Consider the following 25,830-nt stretch of genomic DNA (forward strand, 5'->3'; position numbering starts at 1 on the left):
TAATCTCTCTGCACTATGCCAGACTTCAACAAATCCTGAAAAATTAAGTAAAGAGGTCTGGCAATCACAGAGCTAAGCTCGCTAAGTACCCTGGGATGAATGCCATCTGGCACCGGACCTTTGTTTATCCTAACATGGTCTAGTCTCTTTTGAATTTCTTCATGTGTTAACTATGCATCATTAGTTGTATTACTAGAATTGGGACTATTAATAAGGAAACCTTTATTAGTTGGTTCCACATTTGTGTAGACAGACGAAAAATATGAGTTCAGAATCTGAGCTTTTTTCGTGTTCTCATCAACCAGCTGACCCCCCTCTGAAATTAAAGGTCCCACTTTGTGCTTAATTTTTTACTATTAACATATTTAAAAAAATATTTTGGATTCTTTTTACTGCTTGCTGCAATACTTTTCCATATCGATTTTTTTGCATGATTTATCGGCCTCCTTGTACCTTATAAATGATTCGGCTGTCCCATCTAACTTGAAAGCCATAAAAGCACGTCTTTTCTTAATCACTTCAACACCAACACTTCTATTGAACCAAAAAGGTTTTGCTTTGAAACAACGTTCCTTGCTTACAAGCGGAACATACTCACATGTATATTTATTAGGCAGCATTTTAAAGACAATTTTTGTTCTGTGTTTAACCCTGTGAAAAGCATTTCCCACTTAATATGTTGCAGTGATGCCCTTATACTGTCAAAGTTTGCACGTTTTGCACGCTGAAATTTAGTGTTTTAGTTACTCCCTTATAGAATTGCTTCTGCAACAGAATCTCAAAAGAGACCATGTTATGATCACTATTCCCTAAATGCTCACCCACACAAATGTTAGAGATGAGTTCAGTATTATTAGTTATTACAAGGTCCAAAAGTGAGTTATTCCTAGTAGGTTCTTGAACGAGCTAGAATAAAAAGTTGTCATTCAGCATATTTACAAACCTACTAGCTTTTTCTGTTTTAGCAACCCCATTACCCCAGTCAATGTCTCGATAATTGAAGTCACCCATAGTAATAACTTGACCTAGTTGTGAAGCCGCTTCTATTTGTAAGAGCAGCTGAGCTTCATACTCGTCACTTATACAAGGTGGTTTATAGCATACTCCAATGATAATTTTCTTTGTAACCTTTTGCCCAGTCAAAATCTCTACCCAGAGGGATTATATACCCTCACCAGTGCCAGCTATGGTTATTCCTTTAGTGAATGGCTTTAAATCAGGCTTTACATACAAACAAACTTCTCTACCCTTTTTAATCCATCTGTCCCTCCTAAAAAGGGTGTAACCAATTAAATTATATTTCAGGCATTTGCTTGTGCATATTTTATTACAGGTATGAGAACAGTTATCTGGAAACCCATTATCCAGAAAGCTCCAAATTACGTGAAGGCCATCTCTCAGTCTCCATTTTAATCAAATAATTCAAATATTTAACAATTATTTCCTTTTTCTCCAGTAATAAAACAGTACCTTGTACTTGACCCCAGCTAAGATATAATTGATCATCATTGGGTTTGATTAGTGTTTCAATTATTTTTTTAGTAGACTTAAGGTATGGTGATTCAAATTACAGAAAGACCCCTTTTCCAGAAAGCCCCGGGTCCCGAGCATTGTGAATAATACATCCCATACCTGTATTTCTTTTATTTAATGTGCCAAATGTATGGCATACTTGCATTTGCCTCAGAGGGGACTATTGTCGAGGAATCTTGCCCCATGTGTATAGATTATTAAGTACAAATTATATTGTGACATTCTACTGTCTGTCAATTCTTCTCTTCTGTTATCTATTGTTTTTTTGTTTTCTTGTGATTTTCTCTTACAACAAATTCCAACTTAAATATTTTTACACCCTACATTTACCCTCAAAACAAACCCCAAAACACCTACCCAAGATTATATTTATTCAATGTTTTAAAATATAGGATCAAAAAGACAAATTATATATCCTTCATTTCTCCTATAAATACATCAACACATAAACAAAATATTATCTCTGTCTAAAAAGTAATATTAAACTCCCCAGTTCAGAGCAAGCAATTTCCTAATGATAAGATTGTAGTCTGTTGGGTCTAATTTCCTGTAATATAACAAACCAACAATTGTATGAAAGCTGTGTTTAATATTACTAATGTGGTTGTCTGCTCATAGGATTTTATCTTTTTATTTTACTAATTTCATGTTTAAATACCTCCTATTGCAATAATTACTCCCTCTCAATTCAACTGTAATCTGAAGAACAAGTGCTACAGTATTCCAGTGCAAATGAAAATGTGATTTATTGGCTCATAAAGTACATGTAAAAAGTAAAATGCTCAGAAACTTTACCTTTTGTGAGTACTTTATTAGCCAATAAATCATTTTTCACTTAACTGGCGTGCTGAAGCATTTGTTCTTCTGCATATTACATGGTACTTCTGCAGTATGTGTGGGAGTCTACCAATTCTTTGGAGTTGCTACAACAGTGGATGTTTGCACTAGATCTTCTGTTCTGATGCTTGATTCAACAAATACTCCTAGATACAAATATGTAAACATTTCCAAAAATATAAATATTTTGTTAAGAACATGAATTCGCATATTACCTGGGACAAAACTGCCTTGTACAACCTCCTTGTATGTCCACCAGCCCTCATGGATTTTTGGTGAATTCTGTTGAGCTAAAATATAAAAAAGATAAATGTATTGTTAATTCCAGAATTTGCCCACCAAAGTTCACTTCAATATAAAAGATTACAGAGATAAGAAAACACTGCTGCATTAGCCATTGACAATGCATTCAAACATAGTTAGTGTAACTGTTGGATTCACAGTGGAAGTTGTGCAGGATTCACTGGTAATGCCTATACATCTTATTTATTAGTGCTCCAACATGGCTACCTATGTACAGTCATTTGCAAGTATATCCATAACCATAGATTATAGCAAGCTAAAATGAACTTAGAAAATCACATACACTAACAGAAAGAATACTAACTCATTGAGATAACATTTAGATATGTAGCTTCCTCTAGTGATACACAACACTCATCTCCCTTAGCAAACATAATCGTCCATCCACCTCAGAAGCACCCTGTTGTATTGTGGCCATTCATAACTAGAAGTCTGATCACAGGGGGCATTGTGTGATGAGTTATCACAAGTCTATAGAGAGCAGATTCATTGGTTTCTCTGGATTCTTGGCTGAATGGGTTAGCCACTTCATCTGGAACTGAGTCACTGGGAATCACCTTGGAGCAATCGATGCTGTGCATTATGGTACGTCTTTTTGGCTGAACGTGTCTTTACATGATAAACATTATGGTGCCATTCTTGTCTGACTAGGCAATGTACCTTGCATGACACAGGTCCAGTTACTTCAGTTTTACTGCAGGGGCCCACTTTGGACAGCCCTGTAATTCCTGGCATGCACAAAGTCATCACCAAATGAACGTTTCCTATATCCTCAGTTAGCTCACAGTTGAGATGTTTTAAATTGACATTGACTCTAAAAATCTACTCTTTGACATTATAATGTACATTAAAAGTTGCCTTTAGGTCATGTTGACCGTTTTTCACTGATAGGGCTGCTTTTGTAAATAATTACTTGATTTTCCTAAACCTGATTGTTTTGCCAACCTGACAGTCCCTTCTCAACCTGTCAGAGATTCTAATGCTAACGGACTACTGCTGCACAAATATGGCAGCAGCAGAGGGTTTGAGCAGCAATAAGGAAATCTGACACGAAGTCCATGAAATGTATTATTCTTTTAATTTATTTTACACAGAATATCTTATTGCTCCCTTCCACCTTATCTGGTATCATCTGAAATAACCTGTGGTAGAGCACCACATACTTCTACTTCATACATCATAGGTTTTTTTAATTGCTCCCACACAATTGCTGTATTGCTAAAAATTATGTATAGGCCACTGATTCCATCTTTATGGTTTTCCATGTGTTTCCAAATGCTTGTTACCATCCTTTTAATTTGTTATTTATAGTGTCTTTCAGTCTATGTTAAACAGTCGGGAATTCAATCAGAGCTTCTTACACTGATGAAAAACTGGTGTTTAAGCTGCTTGCATTGATAATCCTCCCTATCCCATGCAATATTATATTTGCAAATTATCTATTTCTTAATTTCACTAACTCCGTTTCAAATGATAGAAGATCAAAATGTCAGTTTATAATGTTTCACCCTCTGTGATTAATGCGTAAAGGTTTGTACAGTTAAAATATATCTAGATAAATTATTTATTTGCCATGCTGACCCCAAGTCTATAAATACTTTACCCAGCCTAACAGAAAGCACGATACAGCTACAGTTGTGCACCTCTTTGAGAAGGGGCATAACCCTGCAAAAAAATCTTTGAAGGGGCCCAGTGTGCATAGTAACTCTGTCTCCTCACCGAACCCCCCCCCGTTTTCTTTTACCATGGGTGGAGGGAGGATTCTACTGCAGCAGATCCCGCAGCTTCATCTATTATTACATGCCTAAGTGTTTTGTAGAAGGAATGTGCTTCAAAAACTGGTGTTTATGGTTACTTCATTGACAATTTCTGCAAAAACCCCACTAGTCCCATCCATCTCTTCCCCTGCTGCCTCCTTTACCAGGCTTTGCAGAGGAGCTGGTGGCTCTCAGCACACTGCACTGTAGGATAGGAACCAACCCGCAGCAAGGCTGATAGGGAACTGAAGCCTGACTTTGCTTGTGTGACAGCTGTAAGATTACATGTTGGTTTCTTTGGGGCAGCGGTAGAGGTGCCTGCAGTATGTGGGTATGCGCCAGACGCATGCACGAACGTTAGTTTCTTATATACGTGATATTACCTTGGAACACAAATGTGTGTATTTAAACTTGTTTCTGCAGTGATCCAGAGCCAGTCTATATTCCATAGTTCTTGTGTGCGTTTCTGGATTGTCTTCTGTTACAGACATTTATCTGACCTTGCTTGAATTGTGCCTAGACTGACCTTTGCCTGATATCTCACCCTGCTTGAATTCTGCCTGGACTGACCCTTGCCTGTTCCTAGACTAAGCTTCTGTATATTGTCTTCCTTTCCTACTGTTTGGAGAAATATTTTCTGCATGGAGAGATTTGTCTCCCAGAAATCAGACTTTTTCTCAGAAGTGCACAAAAATACATTATTAAGAGGCTGATCATTTGTTGGAAAATTTTACTTATACTTTAGGATTCTAAAATTTATTTTCTATGCTGTAACATTTTATTCCAGTGTGAAAAAAATAACTGAATTCTTTCTCCCCGGGTGTAATTTGCACTGAGGAGCAAAGATTCGTAACACAAATATATACAGTTATAAGTTCTCCCTCAGTATTTATATCACAGAAAGTTTTAGAATGTCCAGCACATCTGGAGGCAAACAGAAATCCTCATCTTACCACTTTGTAGCTCACACATATATGCAAAGTGACCATAAATTGCCATAGATTTTAATTGGAAAGAAAATTAATTATTCTTGAGTAAGCAGCATGAAAATAAGCTTCTGTTTTCCACCATATATTTTAAAGCTCATTTTTGGCATCTCTTTGGGTTTGTGGTCAATTGGAAGCAGTTTTCCAATGTAGAAAAACATGTCATTTTTTTTTTTTTAATATTACTGAATAAATAGATCTCCTTTTATAAGACTGCAAGTAAAGTGTTAAGCCAGAATATGAAGAAGAATGAAACGCTTCAAAATAGTTTAAAATGGATAAGGCCTTATTGGTTAGATTACACCATTACGCTGAGAATTGTATTTCATAAAGTGTTTTGTGGATTGTATTAATTGGGATGGCATCCAAATACTAGGAAGTATCAATCTAAATAATCTATTTTATAATGAAGTCCATCAAAACTAACTTTGGAATATGTCACATTCAGTGGACACTGCCCCAGGTAGAGCAATGAAGACAACTGCTTTAACCCTGTATAAGTGCATACTGGCTTTTCTAAGCAAGGGGTATTTTCATATAGGCGATTTGATTGTCGTGTTCACTTGCTAAAGGTAATATTACTGAAATGTAAAATAAATATATATTAGAGAAACTAGGACCTATTATCTTACTGGAGGTTACATGGCACATGCACCTTTACAGTTCCCTATTCCCATTGACAGCTGATTTCTACTCATAGGGACCGTAGTAATGTTTAACAGCAGGGTGCCTTGGGCCTAGTACAGGTATGGACCCATTATCCAGAATGCTCTGGACCTGGGGTTTTCCGAATAAAGGATCTTTCTGTAATTTTGATCTCTATATCTTAAGCCTACTAAAATAATTTAAACATTAATAAAATGTAATAGCATTGTTTTTTCTCCAATAAGGATTGATTTGATCTTGGTTTGGATCAAGTAAAAGGTACGGTTTTATTATTACAGAGAAAGAATAAATCATTTTGAAAAAAACTTGATTTATTTGATTAAAATAGAGTCTATGGGAGATGGATCTTTCTGGATAAAGAATCTCATGGCTGTACTGTGAATCTTTTGTGAACAGAGACAAAAGCTCACTAAAGTCCATACAACACAGTTCTCACCCACTATGCTCCACCTCAGCTGTAATATGATGGAAGACTTGTCTTCGTTTTACACCTTTTTGACATATCACCCAGTTTTGTTTTTTGTAATGTTTACACCATAAATACATTCAAATTAAAAGCAGAAGATGAACTGCATTTCAAAGTAAAGAAAAGAATAAAACTACTGGAGCAGGAAGATATTCTATGAAACTGTATATGATGGCTCAGCAGAAAAGTGGTGAGGAACTTCTTTGCAAATGGCAGGAAGCATAAATAATCCTTTTCTATTGCACTCAGCCTGATCAATATAATACATTAGAGGTATAACTTGCTATGGTCATTTGCACTGGTTGAATTTCTTGAGCTATTCTATACCCTTTGAGCACAAGATGCAAAGAGTTATGTAACACTTGGAATTTTATATGTGTGTGTTTTATCTCTTAGCAAAACGGACAACAAGATTTGTTTTCCTTTTCATTGTAAAACTCTGCTATTATATGTTACACACAGGTCTTTACCCGAAGTACTTTGTATTGTGTTTACATATCAAAAAGACAACGAGGAAGACATTTTATGAACATATTTAAAATTGGAATTCTCAGCCAAAATTTGTAGATTCATTGGCCCCCAATCGCCTTGGTTTTTCCTTTCAAACATTTATTTTAACCTGAATATCGTTCTGCATGTTTAGAAAAACCAAATTATATCAAAAGCTTTTTACTTAAGTTACTGAATTCAGTGTGTGTTTTAATGCAAGGGGGGATTAACAAAAAAAAGAGAATAAGGATAGAAAAAATGAATATATTCATTACTGATATAATGGTACCTTTTTAAACTAAACCCCATATGTAACATAAGGCACTAAATTTTCCCAACAGCAGTAACCTATGGCAACCAATTAGATGAATTTAAACAGATGACTAGTAGTGATGGGCGAATCTGTGGCGCTTCGCTGAATAATTCATGAATTTCCAGTGAAAAATTTGTGAAGCCGCGCTGGCGTCTCGTTTTTGACGCCATTGTCCGTTTTCTTTACACCGGCGCATATTCGCTGGCAAATTTTTGCCGGCAAAATTTTGCGCAGTTTGTGAATTTATTCGCCGACTATGTAGAATTTTTGGAGAATGGGTTTACTTCCTATAGGCTATTACAATTACAAACTAGTTACGATGAGTCAAATCTGTAGTATATTTATCTGCCCATAGGGTAACACCAGTTGGGCTTCCAGAAGCAAAAAACATAACAGCGTCCTAGTGATAGAATGTAAACACAACAAATTGCAACATAGCAATTTATATACAACAACAGAAGGACTTTCTTTGAAATAGCAAGCTTACGGTGTTTGTATTCTAAACACATCTCGATTGAATGCATATATTTCCAGCAGAAGCATCTAGCATTACTCATAAAAATGTTCTTTTTTTCCCAATGTTTTGGCCTTATTTAGAGACTTTGCCAGGAACTAATTAAGGACTAAAGTCTTGAATTTGTGAAATATCGCAGATGCCCATTAAAGTCTATGGGTGTCAAATAAATTGTCGCGCGGCGAAATTTTTTTTGACTCGTGTCTTTTTTTTTTTTTTTGCCGCTTGCCGCCATATGTCTATGGGAGTCATTGTTTCGGCGAAACAAGGTGAAAAAATTTGCCCATCCCTCATTATTATAATGCAGGCAGTTGTTTCAGGGTGCACATTTTTTTATATATTCATCTATACATATAGAGGCCAATTTACTAGTTTTCAAGGTTGAGAAAAAAGTCTCAACTTTTCCATAAAAAAATAAAAAAAATTGAACTTATGCAACTTTTTTCTGGAATGCAAACCTAAGAAAAAACCATGACAGAATATTCCCATCCATTTTTTTTTAAAGAGAAAATCACATGCCAATGAGAATCAAATTGTTCCATTCATTTTCAACAAGGCCAAAAACTTGAAACTGGAAAAATAAATAAATGAACGAGGTTGTTGTGACCATTTTTTAACTTCTTCTATTGAACCTTGCCATTTGTACAATAAAACAAAAAAGCCCATAAAACATGCTATACACAGGATTATATTGGGAGAGGGAAGAACAAAGTTTAAATGTTTCATACAGTCATATATTTTCATAAAAGACATGTAAACCCCACCAACAAAAGTGTAATTGGTGAACAGCCTCTGAAATCTTTAGAAGCCTGCCACTCTGGTTGTTAAAAGGTTAACAGTAAGGCTTCGGCAACCCCTTAATCATTCATTTCTTCTCCTCCTCTAACCCACTCTACCCCCACCCCTAACAGTGCTCAACCCCAGCAGAACTTTTTATCAAAGTATGCTTGTGCCTGTGTAAACCTACATTCTGCATTGCATGAACTTTATAGTATACATGTCTCGTTTGCAGATGTCAATGTTAATCATGATGTGTCAGAGGGAAAATTGCAGCCTGGTGAAAGCTATTTGTTTTAGGAAAATGTGATGGTGCTGGCAAATGGAGGGGGTATATGCAGTAAAAATTGTGACTTTGGTGAGAGGAGGAGATGCCCAACTTATATACATGGCAGAAAAATGTAGGCTTTACATGTCATGTAATGTTCTGTGGACATAACCTGTATTTATTAAATCTGCATCTGGATTATAGATAACACAGGGAGAAGATATCTCAAAAATAGTTTAGCATCTGTACCCATTACAATGTGGAGTAGAAAGTCATACAATTTGCTTGTGGCCCCACAAAACAGATTACAGCAATGAACAGAGAGAAGGGGACCAATGCATCATGGTAGGGCTGTAGTTCAATATGAAACAGGGGAACAGAATTATGGTTGGTTAGATTGTTTGTTTGCATAATAGTTAATAGCACAACATTAAAACAAATATTATTATATTAAAAAAAGTCCAACTTTGCCCATATGTTTTAATGTTTTTGGCATGATCTGTTTACTAATAGGACCTTTGATGTCAAAGTAACCTTGTTCGGTTGCTTGTGTTCCACCACGAAGTTGCTGAAGCAAGGGCATCTGCATATAGGCCTATGGGGATTCTGAGGCTATTCTTTGTTGATATTAGAATTTTTACTAATTATAGAGAGAATTTTAACAAGCCTTGAAGTTAATAGTACTCTTTTAAACAGCCAGCTTTCAAGACATATACTTCGGAAGGTTATACATTCTATAGTATGAATTGGTGACATATTGTGGCTGCATTACATTAAAACGCTTAAACCAGATGAACTAAAATATTCTGTTCCTCTGATGTTAGTCATTTAAAAATGACAGCATTAGATACAAGAGATTGGTACCAAGGAGAAGTAATAGAGTGGGTTTAGTGGAGGAAGATATAATGGCTTTAAAGCACATAAAAGTCATTATCTAAATTCTAAACTGGTTTATGCAAAGAAGAAATCTGCCTTCAAATGAATATAATCCCTAGATATATGATTGAATTAAAATTCCATATGACATATTATCTATGGAGCTGCAGAAGAAAATATACTCGGTAGGAAAATTGTTCAATTGTGAATTGAAATGTAATATTTCTCTGACAAATGGGGAAATGCAAAATACTTTGTGATGAGTTGAAAAATGTGAATGTCAGGCAGGTAATATGAAACAAGGAAGTCATATTATATATATAAATCAATACCTGAAACTTTCTAGGAACTAACTGGCAGCTCAGCATAAATGTAAAAGCTAAATGATAGATGAATGCTTGGCAATGCACTTACAGATACCAGAAAGGCATTAAACTATGAGTGAACTGCAAAACATAGCCTTTATGCAACTAGCACCAGAGAAAAATACAATATCCCTTCACTCATTTATTCATTGCAGTCCAAATTAAATGTAAAGTAAAATGTAGTGTTCAGAAAGAAGATAAAAAGGCCTTTGTAAAGTGAAGTTAAAAAAATGTGCATAGTTCCTGTAGTGCAAAAGGGAAAAAAACATATATATGGAATATGCTTTACCAAACTGGGAAATGTAAAATAGTGTATTCAAAGATTAATTTGCATTGTAAGTTGAGGGAGCAGATCGATGATATAAGACAAGAGAATCACATTTATAATTCACTAAAGGCACCTTTGTATGGATACATTCTAAGCTCTGCATATATAGGAAATAAAATAAGGAATTGTGATTCTTGAAATATTACATTTTGGGGGTTATTTATCAAAGGTAGAATATTGGTTTTTCATTCCTCAAATGAACTCAAACTCACAACTCGATAGGTATCTTACTTACTAGAATGGAAAAAACTCTATTAAAAAAACTTGATATAAAGGTATAAACCCTTCACACTCCCTTGAGCCGGTTTCATTGTCACTACTAATAACTAGTTATAGGGGGTTATTTATCAAGGTCAAATGTTCGTTTTTTTATGCCTCGAATAAACTCACAACTGGAATGTTATCTTATTTAAGAAAAAAATGTGAATGTAAAAAAAACTTGATTCTTTGAGTTGCGAAATCTTGAATTAATCGAGTTTTCTGTAGGAAAAAACTAGAATTGCTTGAATTATTCGAGTTCTTGAGCAAAACATCTTCAAATGGTTCAAAGGACCTCTGCCATTAACTCCTACATGACTTCAACAGGTTTAAGATGGTGCATTTTTGGATTTGAGCGATTTCCAGTTTCAGGGTATATTAAATCTCCAAAGCAATCAAGTTTTTTTTTTAACATAGTTACATAGTTAGATTGGGTTGAAAACAGACCAAAGTCCATCAAGTTCAACCCCTCCAAATGAAACCCAGCACCCATACATACACAAACTGACCCCTCCATACACTCACACAAACCATGTATACTCATACATTATATACTATAGATTTTAGTATCCCAATAGCCTTGGATATTATGCTTGTCCAAGAAACCATCCAAGCCACTCTTAAAGGCATTAACAGAATCGGCCATCCCAACATCATCTGGCAGTGCACTGTGAAGAACCACCTACGTTGCTTCAAATAAAAGTTATTTTCCTCTAGTCTGAAGGGGTGACCTCTAGTATGGTGATCCTCTTTATTGGTAAAAATGTCCCTTGCTATTTGTCTATAATGTCCTCTAATATACTTGTAAAGTGTAATCATGTCCCCACCTAGAGAAAAAAAACCCAACCTTGACTGTCTACCCTCATAATTTAAGTGTAGAGTTTTGACCAAAAAACTTGAAAACTCAAATTTTCGTGGAAAACACAACTCAACTTAATAAATGACCCCCTTTAAGTGAACAACAGAAAAATATTCCTTTAAAAGATGCAAAGCCAAAAGCTTATAAGGGTCTTAGAGGAAGTGTGGTTTATTAGGGGAATATTACATGACCAACAATAAATGCTGACCTTGAGTTGGTCATTTTTTATATAGTAATTGTCGGCCAGGGGCCTCTCAAAAACTTGATACAAAGCCACACTCCTCCTTTCATTTCTTTCTCTCCTTCTACTCATTTCTCTGCTTTTTACTTATTCTATTAATTTTGTTTTTGTCTAATTTATGTGGTTTCCTTATTTTTATTGGACAGGAAAATGAATAGCCTCGGTACTAGCACAGAAAACCAAATGATTTTGTGCCTTGGCTCCACAGTTTTCCTTGTGTACAGGTGAGACAGTATGACCCTGTGCTCATTTGAATTATAGAATGTGAAAAACTCCTTTTGTAGCCTCTCCAAAAAAATCCTTCCTCAACCCAGGGCAATTGGACCTGTCCCATTGTCAACTTTGTACTAAGGGGCAGATTTATCAAAGTGTTCAATTAGAGTTCAACACATTGAACTATTGGTGTATAATCAATGAGTGAAATTCAACCATTGACCAGTTGTGAACTTCATCCAATTGTAAATTTTCCCCTGTCCTTTCATGTTTTTTTCCATTTAATTTGCATTAAACTTCGTATGAATCTAGCTAAAATACCTGTCAGTCCATCACATCAGTGAGAGACTTCTTAAGTTTAAAACTCCTTTCTGCCCATAACATGTAAAATGCATCAAGCCTTTAGACCACTTCCTCTATGTAGCAGCAACAACTGACTCCTTTTGGCAATAGAAAAACACCAAGGAAAATTAGCCACCCCTTTAGACTTGAGGAACTTAATGAATTCAAATGAACTATGTTGCTATTCCACGAGGAGTCTTTTATCTACAGTACATATTTGCCTTTATATGAGTTAGTAGTACAGTACAATGGTTTCTTGGATTTACAAAGCAATCACTTTCAAATTAAACATCAATATAATATCAATTTAAGGTGGCTTTATAGTCTCCAAAACATACCGTACATGGATATGTATACTAATACTGTAAAGCTTTTAACCTGGCAGCCATAGCCCACTCCGTCATTAAACTGCTGGCTGCTGGGCTGTCTTTCTGCCATGTGTGTTCACAGAGGAATCATAACTGAACAGACATAATTATGTTGTTGTGCCCATAGGGGTACAGATTTCCCCAGATTCCAAAATCAAAATAGTTTTAATACTAAAATATTACTGTTGGCGACTTGCGTAATTTAAAATACAATAAAGCAAATCTGGACTCGGTGTAACAAATGTTGTATCTGTATTAGGTATCTGGCCAATATGATGCTTCAGAAAACTAGGCAATACTGGATATTTCCTACAGAATCATAACTGAACAGACCGAATTATGTTGTTGTGCCCATAGAGGTACAGATTTCCCCAGATTCTAAAATCAAAATAGTTTTAATACTAAAATATTACTGTTGGCGACTCGTGTAATTTAAAATACAATAAAGCAAATCTGGACTCGATATAACAAATGTTGTATCTGTATTAGGTTTCTGGCCAATATGATGCTTCAGAAAACTAGGCAATACTGGATATTTCCTATAGATGTTAACCATGTAAAAATATAATGCTGGATTTGAAAATACCCTTATAAGGTAGATTTAAGGTAATCCACAAGTTCAGAATTCTATTTTATTTTACTCTTTATTAATTTATTCTTATAATATTTTATAAGAGATACTGAAATGGTTTATGCTTCTTTACCTACATATTTACATAAATATAAAGCAGTCATAATTGTTCTAAGGGACAGACTCAAGAAAGGACAACCAAGTAGAGTAGAAGCAGACGTGTAAAAGGAATGTATTTTTCTACAAATACAGGTTTTGTGTTACTGTACCTCAACACAAACAACAAAGGCTCATAGCCTATGACTAAGGGGCTGATATATCACCATTCGCATTAGAATTTTTGTCACAATTCAATATTTTATTTTTCACAAAACTCACAAATTCAAGTTATATTTTCAAAAATTCGCACATTTGGTATTTATTTAGCACAAAAAAATAGAATCTAAAAGCTCATGTAGAAGTCAATGGGAATTAACCTATACAAAACTTCATTCAAGTTTTTTCGAGTTTTTTGAGCTGATAAACTCACAAGTTTGCGGTATTCCAGTTTTTTCCATTATGTATTCAAGAGGGTTTAAATTAAATTAAAATAATTAATAATTGGTTAGTATTATAGTATAATGCTCCAAAGTATCCAAATAATTAAAAGTTATAAAAATGGTTAACTTTTTCTTTGTAATAATAAAAACAGTACCTTGTACTTGGCCCAAACTAAGATATAATTAATCCTTATTGGAGGCAAAACCAGCCTACTGGGTTTATTGAATGTTTACATGATTTTCTAGTAGATTTTCGGTATGAAGATCCAAATTATAGAAAGATCTGTTATCCACAAAACCCCATTCTGCATAACATGTCATGTACTACAAAGTAATCCAAACATCAAAAAAACTTGACTTTTTTTACTTGAGAAATGTCTAAACCATAAACTGAAAAAATAATTATACAGTGCCTTGGCCAATTCTTTAATTTACTTAATAAATAAGTCTACAATTAAATGTCGTTGTTTGAGAATGTACCACACTGTTCATAGACGACTTTGACCCATTTTCCAGGCATAATTTGCTACATGCTGTTTGGTCAGATGATGCTTGTGTCTCTCAATTTTCAAGCCACAGAACCTCTGAACCGACATCAAAGCTTCATAGAAAATAACTTTAGTGTTCCTGTTCAGTGTTACCGTAGCCTTGTACCATTCTGCTGAAAGATTCTTTTTCCAATCATTTGTTTTTTTTTACAAGATTGAACAAGGTCTCCTGCAGTATTTTGTCTATATCTTAGCTTTTAACAAGATACCTAATCCCTACTGATGAAAATCAGTCCTATATCATGATGCTATCAGCAACAGGTATGGTGGCTGCCAAGGATTTGGTTTGGATATTGGTCATAAAGCTTTTAGTCTCACCTGATCACATATCCTTTACAGCATCACCCCTTTGTCACTACATTTAGGTGTACATTATGCATTGTTCTTTCAATAATGGCTTGTTTTGTGCCAATGTTCTACTCAAGTAAATGTTATTCAGAGCTCTTGAGTGACTTCATCTTTACTCCAGTCTGAGCTGCTGTAGTGTTTTATGTTGGTCTCATGGTTACTTTTTGGTGGATATTATTTTCTACCATTTTCCTAACATATGCATTTATATTAATGTATCTCTAACTTATTTGCAATATTCTTAAGTGATTATTTTAATAATTCACTTGTCGAGGTCAATTAAAAGGTAATGCCTCGTGGCATGTATTTTAAAATGTATTTCAACTGTGTAGACTTAGAGCATACCCAACATCCACACTATATAATTATGCAAACCTGCTTTTTTTTTCTATTTTTATTAATTACTTTTCAATACACAAAACATTGTAAAATAACAAATCTTATTTCATGTTTGGGTACTTCGGTTCCAGAGCTGAAATTCTTTTAGTGGGTAAAATGAAGGTATTGGTCAAGATACTGTATGTCTTGTTGGAACTGGAGATTATTTGATGCAAAACACAAAAGATTGACATAATCTAAATTGATTCTGAGCTCAAAAAGAGTCAGAATCCTGAATAATGAGATCACACGGTTTTTATAAACTTGTAAAATGGGAGTTATAGGTGGGAGAGAGTATCGCTCCACAGCACAGAAAAACAACAAAACTGCTCTTACAGCCATATTGTGAGGTATTTGCTGTTAACATTAAAGATAGAGTGTGTATTTCACCTAGGTTTGACACCTAAACATGGTGAGTGGGACGACAGTTGCTATAGTCTGGATGACACAAATTGTTTCCTCGGTTATGAAAAAAAGTTATGTTCTGGATTCCGGAATCTGAATGCTTTATAGAGCTTTGTGTAGGAACAAGTCTCTATTCATGAAGACTATTTCAACTACAGACTTTGAAACTGTTCCTAATGATTGACATTAGCTGACTTTATGCATGCTCTGTGACTGTGTGAGTTGACTGATGTGAGAGAGAGGGTGTCTCTCTGGAGAGCTGTAGTAGAGCATAGAGAACAAAACCTTTAAAGGAAACCTTTCACCCAAAAAAAAGATATTCAAAATCCTATTTTATCACATTAGTCAAGCAAAATAAAGTTTAATTACACTATATAAATTATTTGAATCTAATTTCCTTCAGTCTGGGAATTCATAATTATAGCAAGCAGGCAGGAGCCATTTTGTGGACACTGGTATTAAGGCAAGCCTTGCATCATCTCACAATCTTGTTTTTGCATCAGAATGGAGGACCTGATGTCCATCCCCATGCACTGACTACACAATTAAGTGGTTAAGAGTATTGGGGGAATGTGTTGACAGCAGTGATATCTAGGAAGGGCTGAATGGAAAGTGAAAGTAATTGTCTGCCCCGCCTAGGCATAGAGGAGGGACAGACAATATTTGATTGACAGCTGAGGTTTTTAAATGAGCTTACAACAGCTATGAATGCTTTTATAAAAAATGGAAATTAGATTTCATGTTTAATTTGGAAAGGACTTTTATTATACAGATTTTTGTGTCTGGATGACAGGTCCACTTTAAGGTATTGTACCATGCTTTGTTTAGGGTTGAAGAAACCTTTTTAGACCTGACTTGAATCAGGGTTGATGTTCTGTTTAACTGGAGTCTTTGGAGAAAGTGAAACCTGCACTCCTGTAAATAAAGGGCAGAAAGAAATGTGCTGAAACTCCAATCTGGCATCTTTGTTTCCTGTCTGCCTTAACTCTGCCAGGGTCAGTTGACTACATCTCCCACAAAATGTATTTTTCAAAACTTTTCATATTATTTGCAGTTCTATTAAAAAATAAAAATGTATTGATTCTATAATAATTATTTTCGACTGTTGGATTACTTTATAGAAGACAAATTGTTCAAGTGTCTGAAAATGTCTGTAATGTTTCTTTATAACCCAACTCTGTGTATGCTTGAGGCTTAAAGGAACCATTTTGGATGATTTATTTCATTTTGACTCAATTTTTCCCATCCATAGATTTGCGAGTATACATTCAATTCAAATGGAATGTTCATATGAGTCCCACTAAATTTTCAAGTGACTACTGAAAATAGTTTTTGGAGTCATTTTGTGACCCTAGTGTTTTTGTTTCTGGCTCAAATGGACTGCACAATTCCTCAAAAGGGTTATTCTGTTACAAGGTCAAGGTGGTCTGCTCAGACAACCCATGTTACTGCTTCTCATTTATTCAGGGTTCCCTGGGTGCTCAACATTGTGTACAATCAAGAAGAATGATTGTTACAGGAGAAGTGAGGTGCCAGCAACAAACTCTTCTTTATCCTTAATGTAAAAATTTACCACTGCTGCTCTAAAAACACCAGAAAATGCTTACGCCACCTGTACGTTTTTACGAGAGACTGCTGCAGAAATTTGCTGCAACAAAAAAAGTTGCGCATGTAAAAATTGTTGTGCCTAAAAAGTTATTTTGCAGCCCATTGACTTTAATCTATTTGGACAAAAATGATTTTGATGCCCATTTACTAAGCAAATTTTTCAGCAAAGCTAAATGGAACAGATTTGCTCATCACTACTTAAGTGCATTTTTTAGGCAGACATTAATCTCTGTTCCATGTTTGGCAGCAGAAGTGATGTTTTCTACACTGGCATTTATTCAGTGACCTAGAGAAGCCAGGTGACATAAGCCTTAAGGTACCCATACACGGGCCAAGTCTGCAGTTTATCGGCCCGTGTTTAGAGCCCCCCGACCGGCTTTCCTGATCTATATCTGGCCGAAAGTTGGGCAGATGCTGATCGTGCAGGTTGAAAAATCCAGTCGGATCGTGGTCGCATCTTTTAGTTTGGCCTCCGATCGGATCAGCCCGATATCGCCCACTTCAGTGGGAAGAGATCCTCTTGTTTAAGCGACATCGCCAAACGAGCGGATCTCCCTGTGTATGGCCAGCTTTAAAAACATAGCATGTATCACATGAAGTGGCTATGCTCTCTTAGTTTTTGCTTCCTGGAACCTGGCACCGCTGCAGCTTGTCCCATCTCATTCCTTGCGGTTTTGTTACCAATAGCATGGCCAAGAAAATACTGTACTTCGATCAAATAAAAGTAGCAACTTGATCTGGTGTGACATCCTGCTCTCAAAGTGTGAGATCATGGTTACAACTGGAAAATGTAACTGTTAGATTAATTGTTTGCTAGGGACGTATAAGGTTACACAAACATATCCAGCATCAGAGAATTTGGAATTTTAAAATTATATAATAGTAAAAGCTGCAAGTCATTGGGTTACAGAGCATTCATTTTCTACTAATGAAATTTGGAACTCTCGGCTGTATAGTTTAGGCAAATTAATGGGAGAAAAGTAAAAAAGGTGAACTTAGGAATGCTTGGTAAAAGTTAATGATTTATGTAGTGTGAACTTAAAAGAGTTTGCTGCAACTGTTTAATTGTAATGTGTCTGTGTTGGGCGTTTTAAAGCAAATTTGTTTCATTGCTCAGTCAGTGAGTGATTGGGTATGCTTGCTTTTTCTTGGGAATAATAAATTACTGTCCTACTTCACTTAATTAACGAATTAGTGTTCTTAAACAGAAACTGTTGATAAATACCCAAGCCTGCAGGTGCCATATGGAAAAAGCTGTAGCAGAATTGAATTTAGGAAAAGTGTAAACCTAACAACTACATTTAAATGGTATATAAAGAGACAGAATTGATTTAATTTAGGGCAGAGTGTACATAACTCTTATCTCTTGCAATGCTCCTTTGCCCCCTGTCCCTGATTTATTAATTATTATATAATTTCAGGGTTCCGGAAAATGTTTTCTGAGAGCCTTCTGAGCTTTTTACATCGAGGACAACCCTTTTCAACATAATCTTCTTGATTAGCTTCTGTGTGAGATGCATAAAGTTGCAACTTCTCTCTACAAGACACACCCATTTCCAATGTAAATTGTTATAACACCATTTACAATGAAACAACAGAAGGAGACCTTCCTTTGGTGTAGCTGATGCGAGTTCAGTGGACTCCACTACTACCGATTTGCAAAAGTTTAACAATACACTGTTTTTGTAGTTCATAATTTATTTTTTTTCTTAATTAAGCCAACATGTACATGGCTATACAGTAGCTTAACTGCTGGGATTTTCCTTGCAATAAACTGCAAATACATATATCAAGACTTTGTCTACACATTATGTTTGTAACCTTAGAGAATGCTACATAGTAGTCCCCGGAGAAATATAAATATTCATCTGTTCTCCTATGTTGTATATTATTTTTATTATATTTTCTGACGTAATAATAGCCTAGACATTAATTTGAAGTTACCAATTCTTTTGGGTAAAGCATAAGCTTGAAATGTAATTATAACAACTGTGTTTCAATGGATTTTTTTTGTATGAAAAAGTATTTTCACAAACTGTCCAGTAGGGACTAATTTTAGTGTAGGTGGTACATAAAAACAGAAGGCTAATAGCCAGTGCTGAAATTGGGGAGGGATGCACAGGGATGCCATCCCTTCACTTCTTTATTTCTGTGAAATAGCATCCTCTCAGTGGGAATGCAAGACTTTGGAATCCCAGAACTTTATTTTGCTCCTCTCCACTTCTGCATGCAAATACAATGCAGAAGTAAAATATAATTGTTAACTATATAGAGGATAAAAGGATAGAAAAGATTGCTGGGAGAGAGTTAGAAAATAAAGAGAAGTGTTAAACAGACAAAGAAGGTGGAGGCATCAGAGAGGGTTATAGAGAAAAGGAGAGAAGAAGAAAACACGGGAAACAAAAAAATAATGAAGGTATTAACAAGCAGCAGATTTAGTAATAGTGAGAGAATGATATATATGAAATAATCTTGGGTAATAGAGTGTGATGGGGGAATTTGTCCCGCTTCGCTACGGATTTCGCAAACTTCCCGCAAAAATCGTGAAACTGGCGAAAGATTTGCAAAACGCCAATTTTGATGGCAGTGACAAAATGGGCGCCGGCATCAAAGTTGCCGTCGGCACCCATTAATGGGTTGTCATCTGTCTGGTTTGGACCCAGACAATCCCGTTTGCCAGGGTCAAAACTGGCTGCCTGGTTTTCCAAATTGGATAAACTTGGCAGGATTCTCCTTGATTGACAGGATGATTGGCCAATCTCAGATTGCCACATCATAACCCTGCCCTGTGATGTCACCATTCGCTCCCCCCCATCCAGACTGTGGGCCAGCAGAAGGTAGCAACCCTATAATAATAATATATATGAGTGTATAGATCAGTCTGGTGAGTATCCAAACTGTAAGGCTAAATTGCCATATATCACTGCCTTTTACATATGGTCTTTAATTATGTAACACATTTGGAAAACACAAGAATATAAGTTTGTCATTCTGTCACTAAGTGATATAGTTCTTATTATTCTGTATCTGCCCTGTATGGATAGGTTTGGTAACTGTACAAAAATAATATACTGAACAAAGTCACTGTGCCCAAAAAATGCTCCTTATGAAGCCATCCTTTCAGGTAAAAGACCCAAACCTTAAAAAATATAAAACAGAAGTAATAACTCATAGCAAGAGCTCATGAATCTTAAATATTATCACTAAAGATTTGCAGTCAGTATTTCCTAAAGAATAAAGACAAAGAACACTATTCCCAGAAACACCTAGAATAGCCTACAGGCAAACTCTCAGCCTCAGCAATATTCTCTAACGGAACAGACTGACATGTAGCCCAAGTATAAGCACTAATGAACCACAGCTCTGCAGTTGCAGAAGATGTAAAACATACACAAGCCCTTTATGTGACACTCATCTCTATCTTCAGGGAGATTCTCCTGCATCTGCTTATGTGACAGCAATGTGAACCTTCTATTTAATGAAGCACTTCTACTTTCTGGATAGATGGAACTAAAATACAACAATATCCCCTGAGTACAAAAAAGCTGTTATATACTGTTCCCAGACACTGGAATATGATAAAAATACATCAGCATTTTACCTGCATTGTACCTGCATACATATATAACTACAGAAAGTCACTGCAATCAAAATAATCTAAACACATCATAGTGGATTTTATTTTATACATCTGCTGTGAAAATGTTCTTGCTCTGTTACATGAAAAAGCAATAAGAAAAATGCTATTTAAGTCATTATACTCTTTATTTTCTGAGATGGAAACACAATAAGTTATAAATATACTTGTCAATAGACCATACTTTAAAGGTCAACTAAACCTTTACATTTAGATTAAGAATTGAGTTTATGCTTACAAGGACTTGCACAAATTATGTCAAAATCCAAGAGATATTAACATGATCTTAGTATTTCAGCAGTGGTCAGACAATGTGCAGATGGCACTTTTTGAAAAATAAAAAAAACTCTATATATAATTTCTACAGCAGGTTAAAAATCCTAGCAGACTGCCCTAGGATCGCTTAAGGCAGCTGGTTTGCTGCAAAATTCCACAGTGATTTGGCAGCAATCCTACTTCCATAAGCACTGTGGATTGCTATGATATAGCAAAAGTTCACATTTAATCATATAAGCTGCCCAGGAGTCAAAACTAGGCTATTTGCTTAACTAGATCAGTGTTCAGATACTGCAAATTTCAACAAGTCTTCTAAAATAAAAAAATCACATTTATTGAATACATGGACACTGCTTTTTGTGCTTGCATGGAGTACCCCATCTATGTCTATTCCATTAGATGTGTTTGCTACTAATGGTAGACCATTAGTAGAATAATTTCTGATACTACTGAAGGGTTACCCTTCCTCTTGGGGTTTCTATATATTGAAAGACTGAAGTTCTTTATAATTAGAAGTCCTTTGACTCCTGGTTCCACTTGGCTCCTTTTCTATAATCCCAATTTTTCTTGAAGAACTGTCCTCAACTCATTATATGACAATCACCTGCATGGATCTTCAAGCCCTGCCAGTAGTGATGAGCAAACTATTTCACCATGCACATGTAACCCTGTTATGGCCACCACTTATTTTATAAGATGTACATCATCAGTATCTTACCATATACAGGTCCTGAATCCTCTTAGCTAAATGAAAGGGTACTTGAATTTTTCTCAATGGCAGTGTATCCAGCTAGTGGTATTCGGGAATAACCTATGGGTGGCCCCTTAGGAACAAATAATTAAAACACACGTACAGTGACAACTATAACTTTATATAACTGGAAGCAAAGGCAAAATGCAATCACATTTCAATATGAACCCTAGGGTACCCATGTTGTCTTTCAACTCCTGGTAGTCTTTACCCAGAACACAGTACCACACTCCCACTCTTGCTGGACAAACACAGTCCCAGTCCCATGAGCTCTTTACCCCAGGTAGCGCTACCTGCCCCTATACCTCTCTTTAGGATAGAGGTAGTAGATCCCACGTAGCAGGCTATCAAGCAGAACCTGTCCTCACACTGGGTACACACAGTGGAGCCATTTCAATACCCTTTCCTCAGGCAGAGGGCTCACACAGAGCTGGTATATGGATCCATAGCGTCTCACAGAGTATCCAAAAACTCAGAACAGACTCCAAGGACCCAATCACGGGTCACCCTTCCGCCTTTGGCTTCAGGACTAGCCCTCCACTCCTTGGATGCTGCCAGGTCTTAACGTGAGAGGTCCAAAGAGAATGTACTGAGCGAGCAAGGGAACCAAACGCAGGGCAATGGAACAGGCAACAAGGAACGTAGTCGAAAGCCAGGCCGGGTCAATAACAGACAATGCGGTACAGATTCAGGAGATGAAAGAACAGTCTGGGTCACAGCAGAATCGGAAGGAGTAGTTAAAACTAGCAAGGGTCTGGACAGTGAACAAGAAGGAGTCAGGGACAGGCAGGGTAAATAAAAGATAGGGAATACTAGAAAATGCACCAGGAACTAAGTAAATAGACCTTATTTTGGGTAAGGTATTTTCAATCAAGAGTCCTTTAAATATTTAAATTTCATGGAGGTGAGCAATGACACACGCGTGGAGCGTCAAACCCAGAGGCTGCTTGCACCATTACGATCTCTTGCACAAAGTAGACGGACGTGGTGGGCGTCCCCGTCACACCCCCACTAGAGCATTAGGGTAAGCCCTTACAGGTAGTACTTAGCTGTTTGTTCAGCATCTGGCTCATTGCTATAATCTAGTGTACTCTTGCAACAAGGTAGTGATTTGAATAAGAGACTGGGAGATGATGGGTTTGTATAGAAAGAAACTATATGTAACAAAAAGTAACGTTTGAAAGCTGAAAACGTTTCTAAAAATAGGTAGTTCTATAGTATACTAAAAGTCAACTTAAAGGTGAACTACCCTTTTAAACCGTGTAATTCAGATTGTATAAAAAGAATCCCTGCTCTTGAGCAGACAGATCTATAGCTCAGTTATCAGTGTTCATGCAGTAAGATACATCACAGACTTACCTACTCTGAAGGATACTACAGTGGATACCACAGTGTAAAAAAATCTACTCTTTACTATTCTACAGAATACTGTATTTAGAACAATATCCGTTTCATCAGAATTACCCTGAATTTGGTAAGTAAAGTAAATCAATCCAATCAAAGAAATAAACTAAAAGTCAGATGTAAATATCTATGAACTATAGCAGCACTATCAATTATTATACTAATATTAATATACATTGCTTGTTTTTCAGTATTGTTTTTCTATACCATAAACACCCGGAACTTAATTAGAAAAACCCGTTTTATATAGCAAAACATGAAAACTGTTTGAGACAAAGAATCACAATATTTCATTTAAAATGACATTTAAAAACATAACAAATGACTATGATGTATATAAATTTGGCACAGAATTAACATATTTGTTGGTAGCATGTAAAATCATTACTCTCCTAAAACGTATACTACAATTTATTTTATATTTGGCTATTAATCTATCCTTTCATCTGAATCCAACTAAAACGTATCCCAGTATACTTGCATCTATACAATATTAATAATAGATGAGTAAATCTAGGGTAAATAGTGTATGGTAAGAGGCAGGGAAGTACATGGAGACAGTGAGGATTTGTGTCTGGCATTGAATGAGGAGAGAGATTCTTAATCTGCTGAACTGTCCATTGAATGGGTTACTTTGAATGTAGAATCAGGCTTAATAGTTTACAATAGTATCATCGTGCTAAGCCCTAGAGTTTCAGGGCGATTTGTTGTATCTATTTATTTATTTATTTATTTTATTTTCAAATATGCAGTCGACATCACATATATATATGCCCACCGGGTGCAACCCGGGTGCGGTTATTATCAATGTAGACAGTATCATAACGTACATAAAATATGCATAAACTGGTGTCAATCTTATGTGTCAACCTAAAGAGAAGAATTAGGGGGAAGGAAAGAAAATAGAAAAGAGTTGAAATGCATGAGTATGTAATATTTGCCTTATCAATTAGGAGAGGACAGTATTACTGGTAGACCTTGTATGGCTAACAAACATTCAGGGTAACAGGTTCAGTTATTGCAGAAGGCCTTGGGAGATGTGACGGTAGGAGAGCCAGAGAGACCAGGTTCTGTTGAATGTTTTAGCCTGTCCGGTTTCAACGCTAGTGAGTCTTTCTAGTATCAGAACATTATCCAGTCTTGTTTTGACCTCTTGTATGTTAAGAGTATTGGTCTTCCATGCTTTCGCTATTGTTTGTTTGGCTGCCGAGAAAATATGTGTAATCAGTCGTCTGTAGTATTTATTGCCGCCTGCAATATGCTTGTTCAGTAAGGCTTCTGCAGGGTCTTTTTTAAGGGAGAGGCCGGTAACACTATTGATTAGTGTATATACTCTGATCCAGAAACGGGCTGCCACCGGGCAGTCCCACCATGTATGTAAGAAAGAGCCGTTTTGATTGCATGCTCTGAAGCAGAGCTTGGAGGAAGAGGGATACCAGCGGGATATATTCTCCGGGACTATGTACCAGCGGTGCAGCACCTTCTGGGAAGTCTCTTGGGTGAGAACATTGATTGAACATTTAATAGCGTTTCTGAACATATCCGACCAGGTATCCTCATCATAGCATTGACGTAAGTCTGTCTCCCAACGTTGAACATATGTCAGTGTTTTAATCGGGGAGATATGAATCATGTATAGGTAAGATATGGCTCCCTTAGCTGAGACAAGGTGCAGACAGAGCCTTTCGAAGGCCGTCAGGGGAGAGAAGGCATTTCCTTCTATTTTAGAGTTGATAAAGTGCTCAACTTGCTGGTACCGGAACCACTCTCCCCGAGGGGCTTTGTATGTTTCTTGAAGTTGAGGAAAGGATGGTATTTTGTTTGCCCGAGTAAGGGAGTATATTGTCGTTAAGAGGGCTTGTTCCCACCATGCAAAAGCCTTGCAGGATTTGCCAGGAGGAAAGTCGTCGTTATTGAGTAAACAGGTGACTGGTTTATGCGGTGAATATAGTTGATAGGTGTCCCTTGTTTGGGACCAAACCTTCAGCGAGTGAGCCACTATTGGGTTAGTCTGTGCTTTGATGGATGGAGTTGTAGCCCAGATTATGTTCCTTAAATTGACTCCTAGGAGGGAGTCTTGCTCAATCTGGGCCCATATTGGTGGGTCATTAGTCTGATGCCAACAAACTATCTGGGATAGTTGAGCAGCGTAAAAGTAACTTTTCAAGTTTGGTATTCCCAAGCCTCCTTTATAGCGGCTTCGACAAGCAGTTGAGAAGTTCAACCTGGCTCTCTTCCCGTTCCACACAAACCTGTTGAAGGCCCTCTGTAAGTGGTCAATAAAACCTCTAGGGGGGAAAGTGGGTAAAGTGCGGAATAAATACAGTAATAGAGGAAGGGCTGACATTTTTAGGGCCGTAACTCTTCCCAGCCATGATAAATTAAGAGTACTCCAGGATTTCAACATCGCTAAGACTTTGTGGCCAGTTTTTGTATAATTATCGGGGGCAAGGGTAGAAAATTGGGCTGATATACATGTTCCCAGATATTTAATGGTCTTAGGTTGCCAATGGAAATCAAAATTTATTTCCAATAACTTTTTTTGGTGGGTTGGAAGGTTGATGTTCAGTGCTTCTGACTTGCCAGCATTCACCGTTAGGCCCGAC

At 36.4% G+C, this 25,830-nt stretch overlaps 1 protein-coding gene across 1 annotated transcript in view; it reads right to left on the reverse strand.

Moving 5' to 3' along the window:
- The window catches only part of LOC108701790 (carbonic anhydrase-related protein 10), a 178,369-nt gene that overhangs the window by 106,696 nt on the left and 45,843 nt on the right, over window positions 1-25,830 (reverse strand). The window contains exon 2 of the mRNA XM_041576218.1: window positions 2,586-2,660. Coding sequence (XP_041432152.1) covers window positions 2,586-2,660 — 75 coding nt within the window. The remainder of the gene's footprint in view (window positions 1-2,585; window positions 2,661-25,830) is intronic.

The sequence above is a fragment of the Xenopus laevis genome, chromosome 9_10L (assembly GCF_017654675.1).
Source record: "Xenopus laevis strain J_2021 chromosome 9_10L, Xenopus_laevis_v10.1, whole genome shotgun sequence".
Lineage (NCBI taxonomy): Eukaryota > Metazoa > Chordata > Amphibia > Anura > Pipidae > Xenopus > Xenopus laevis.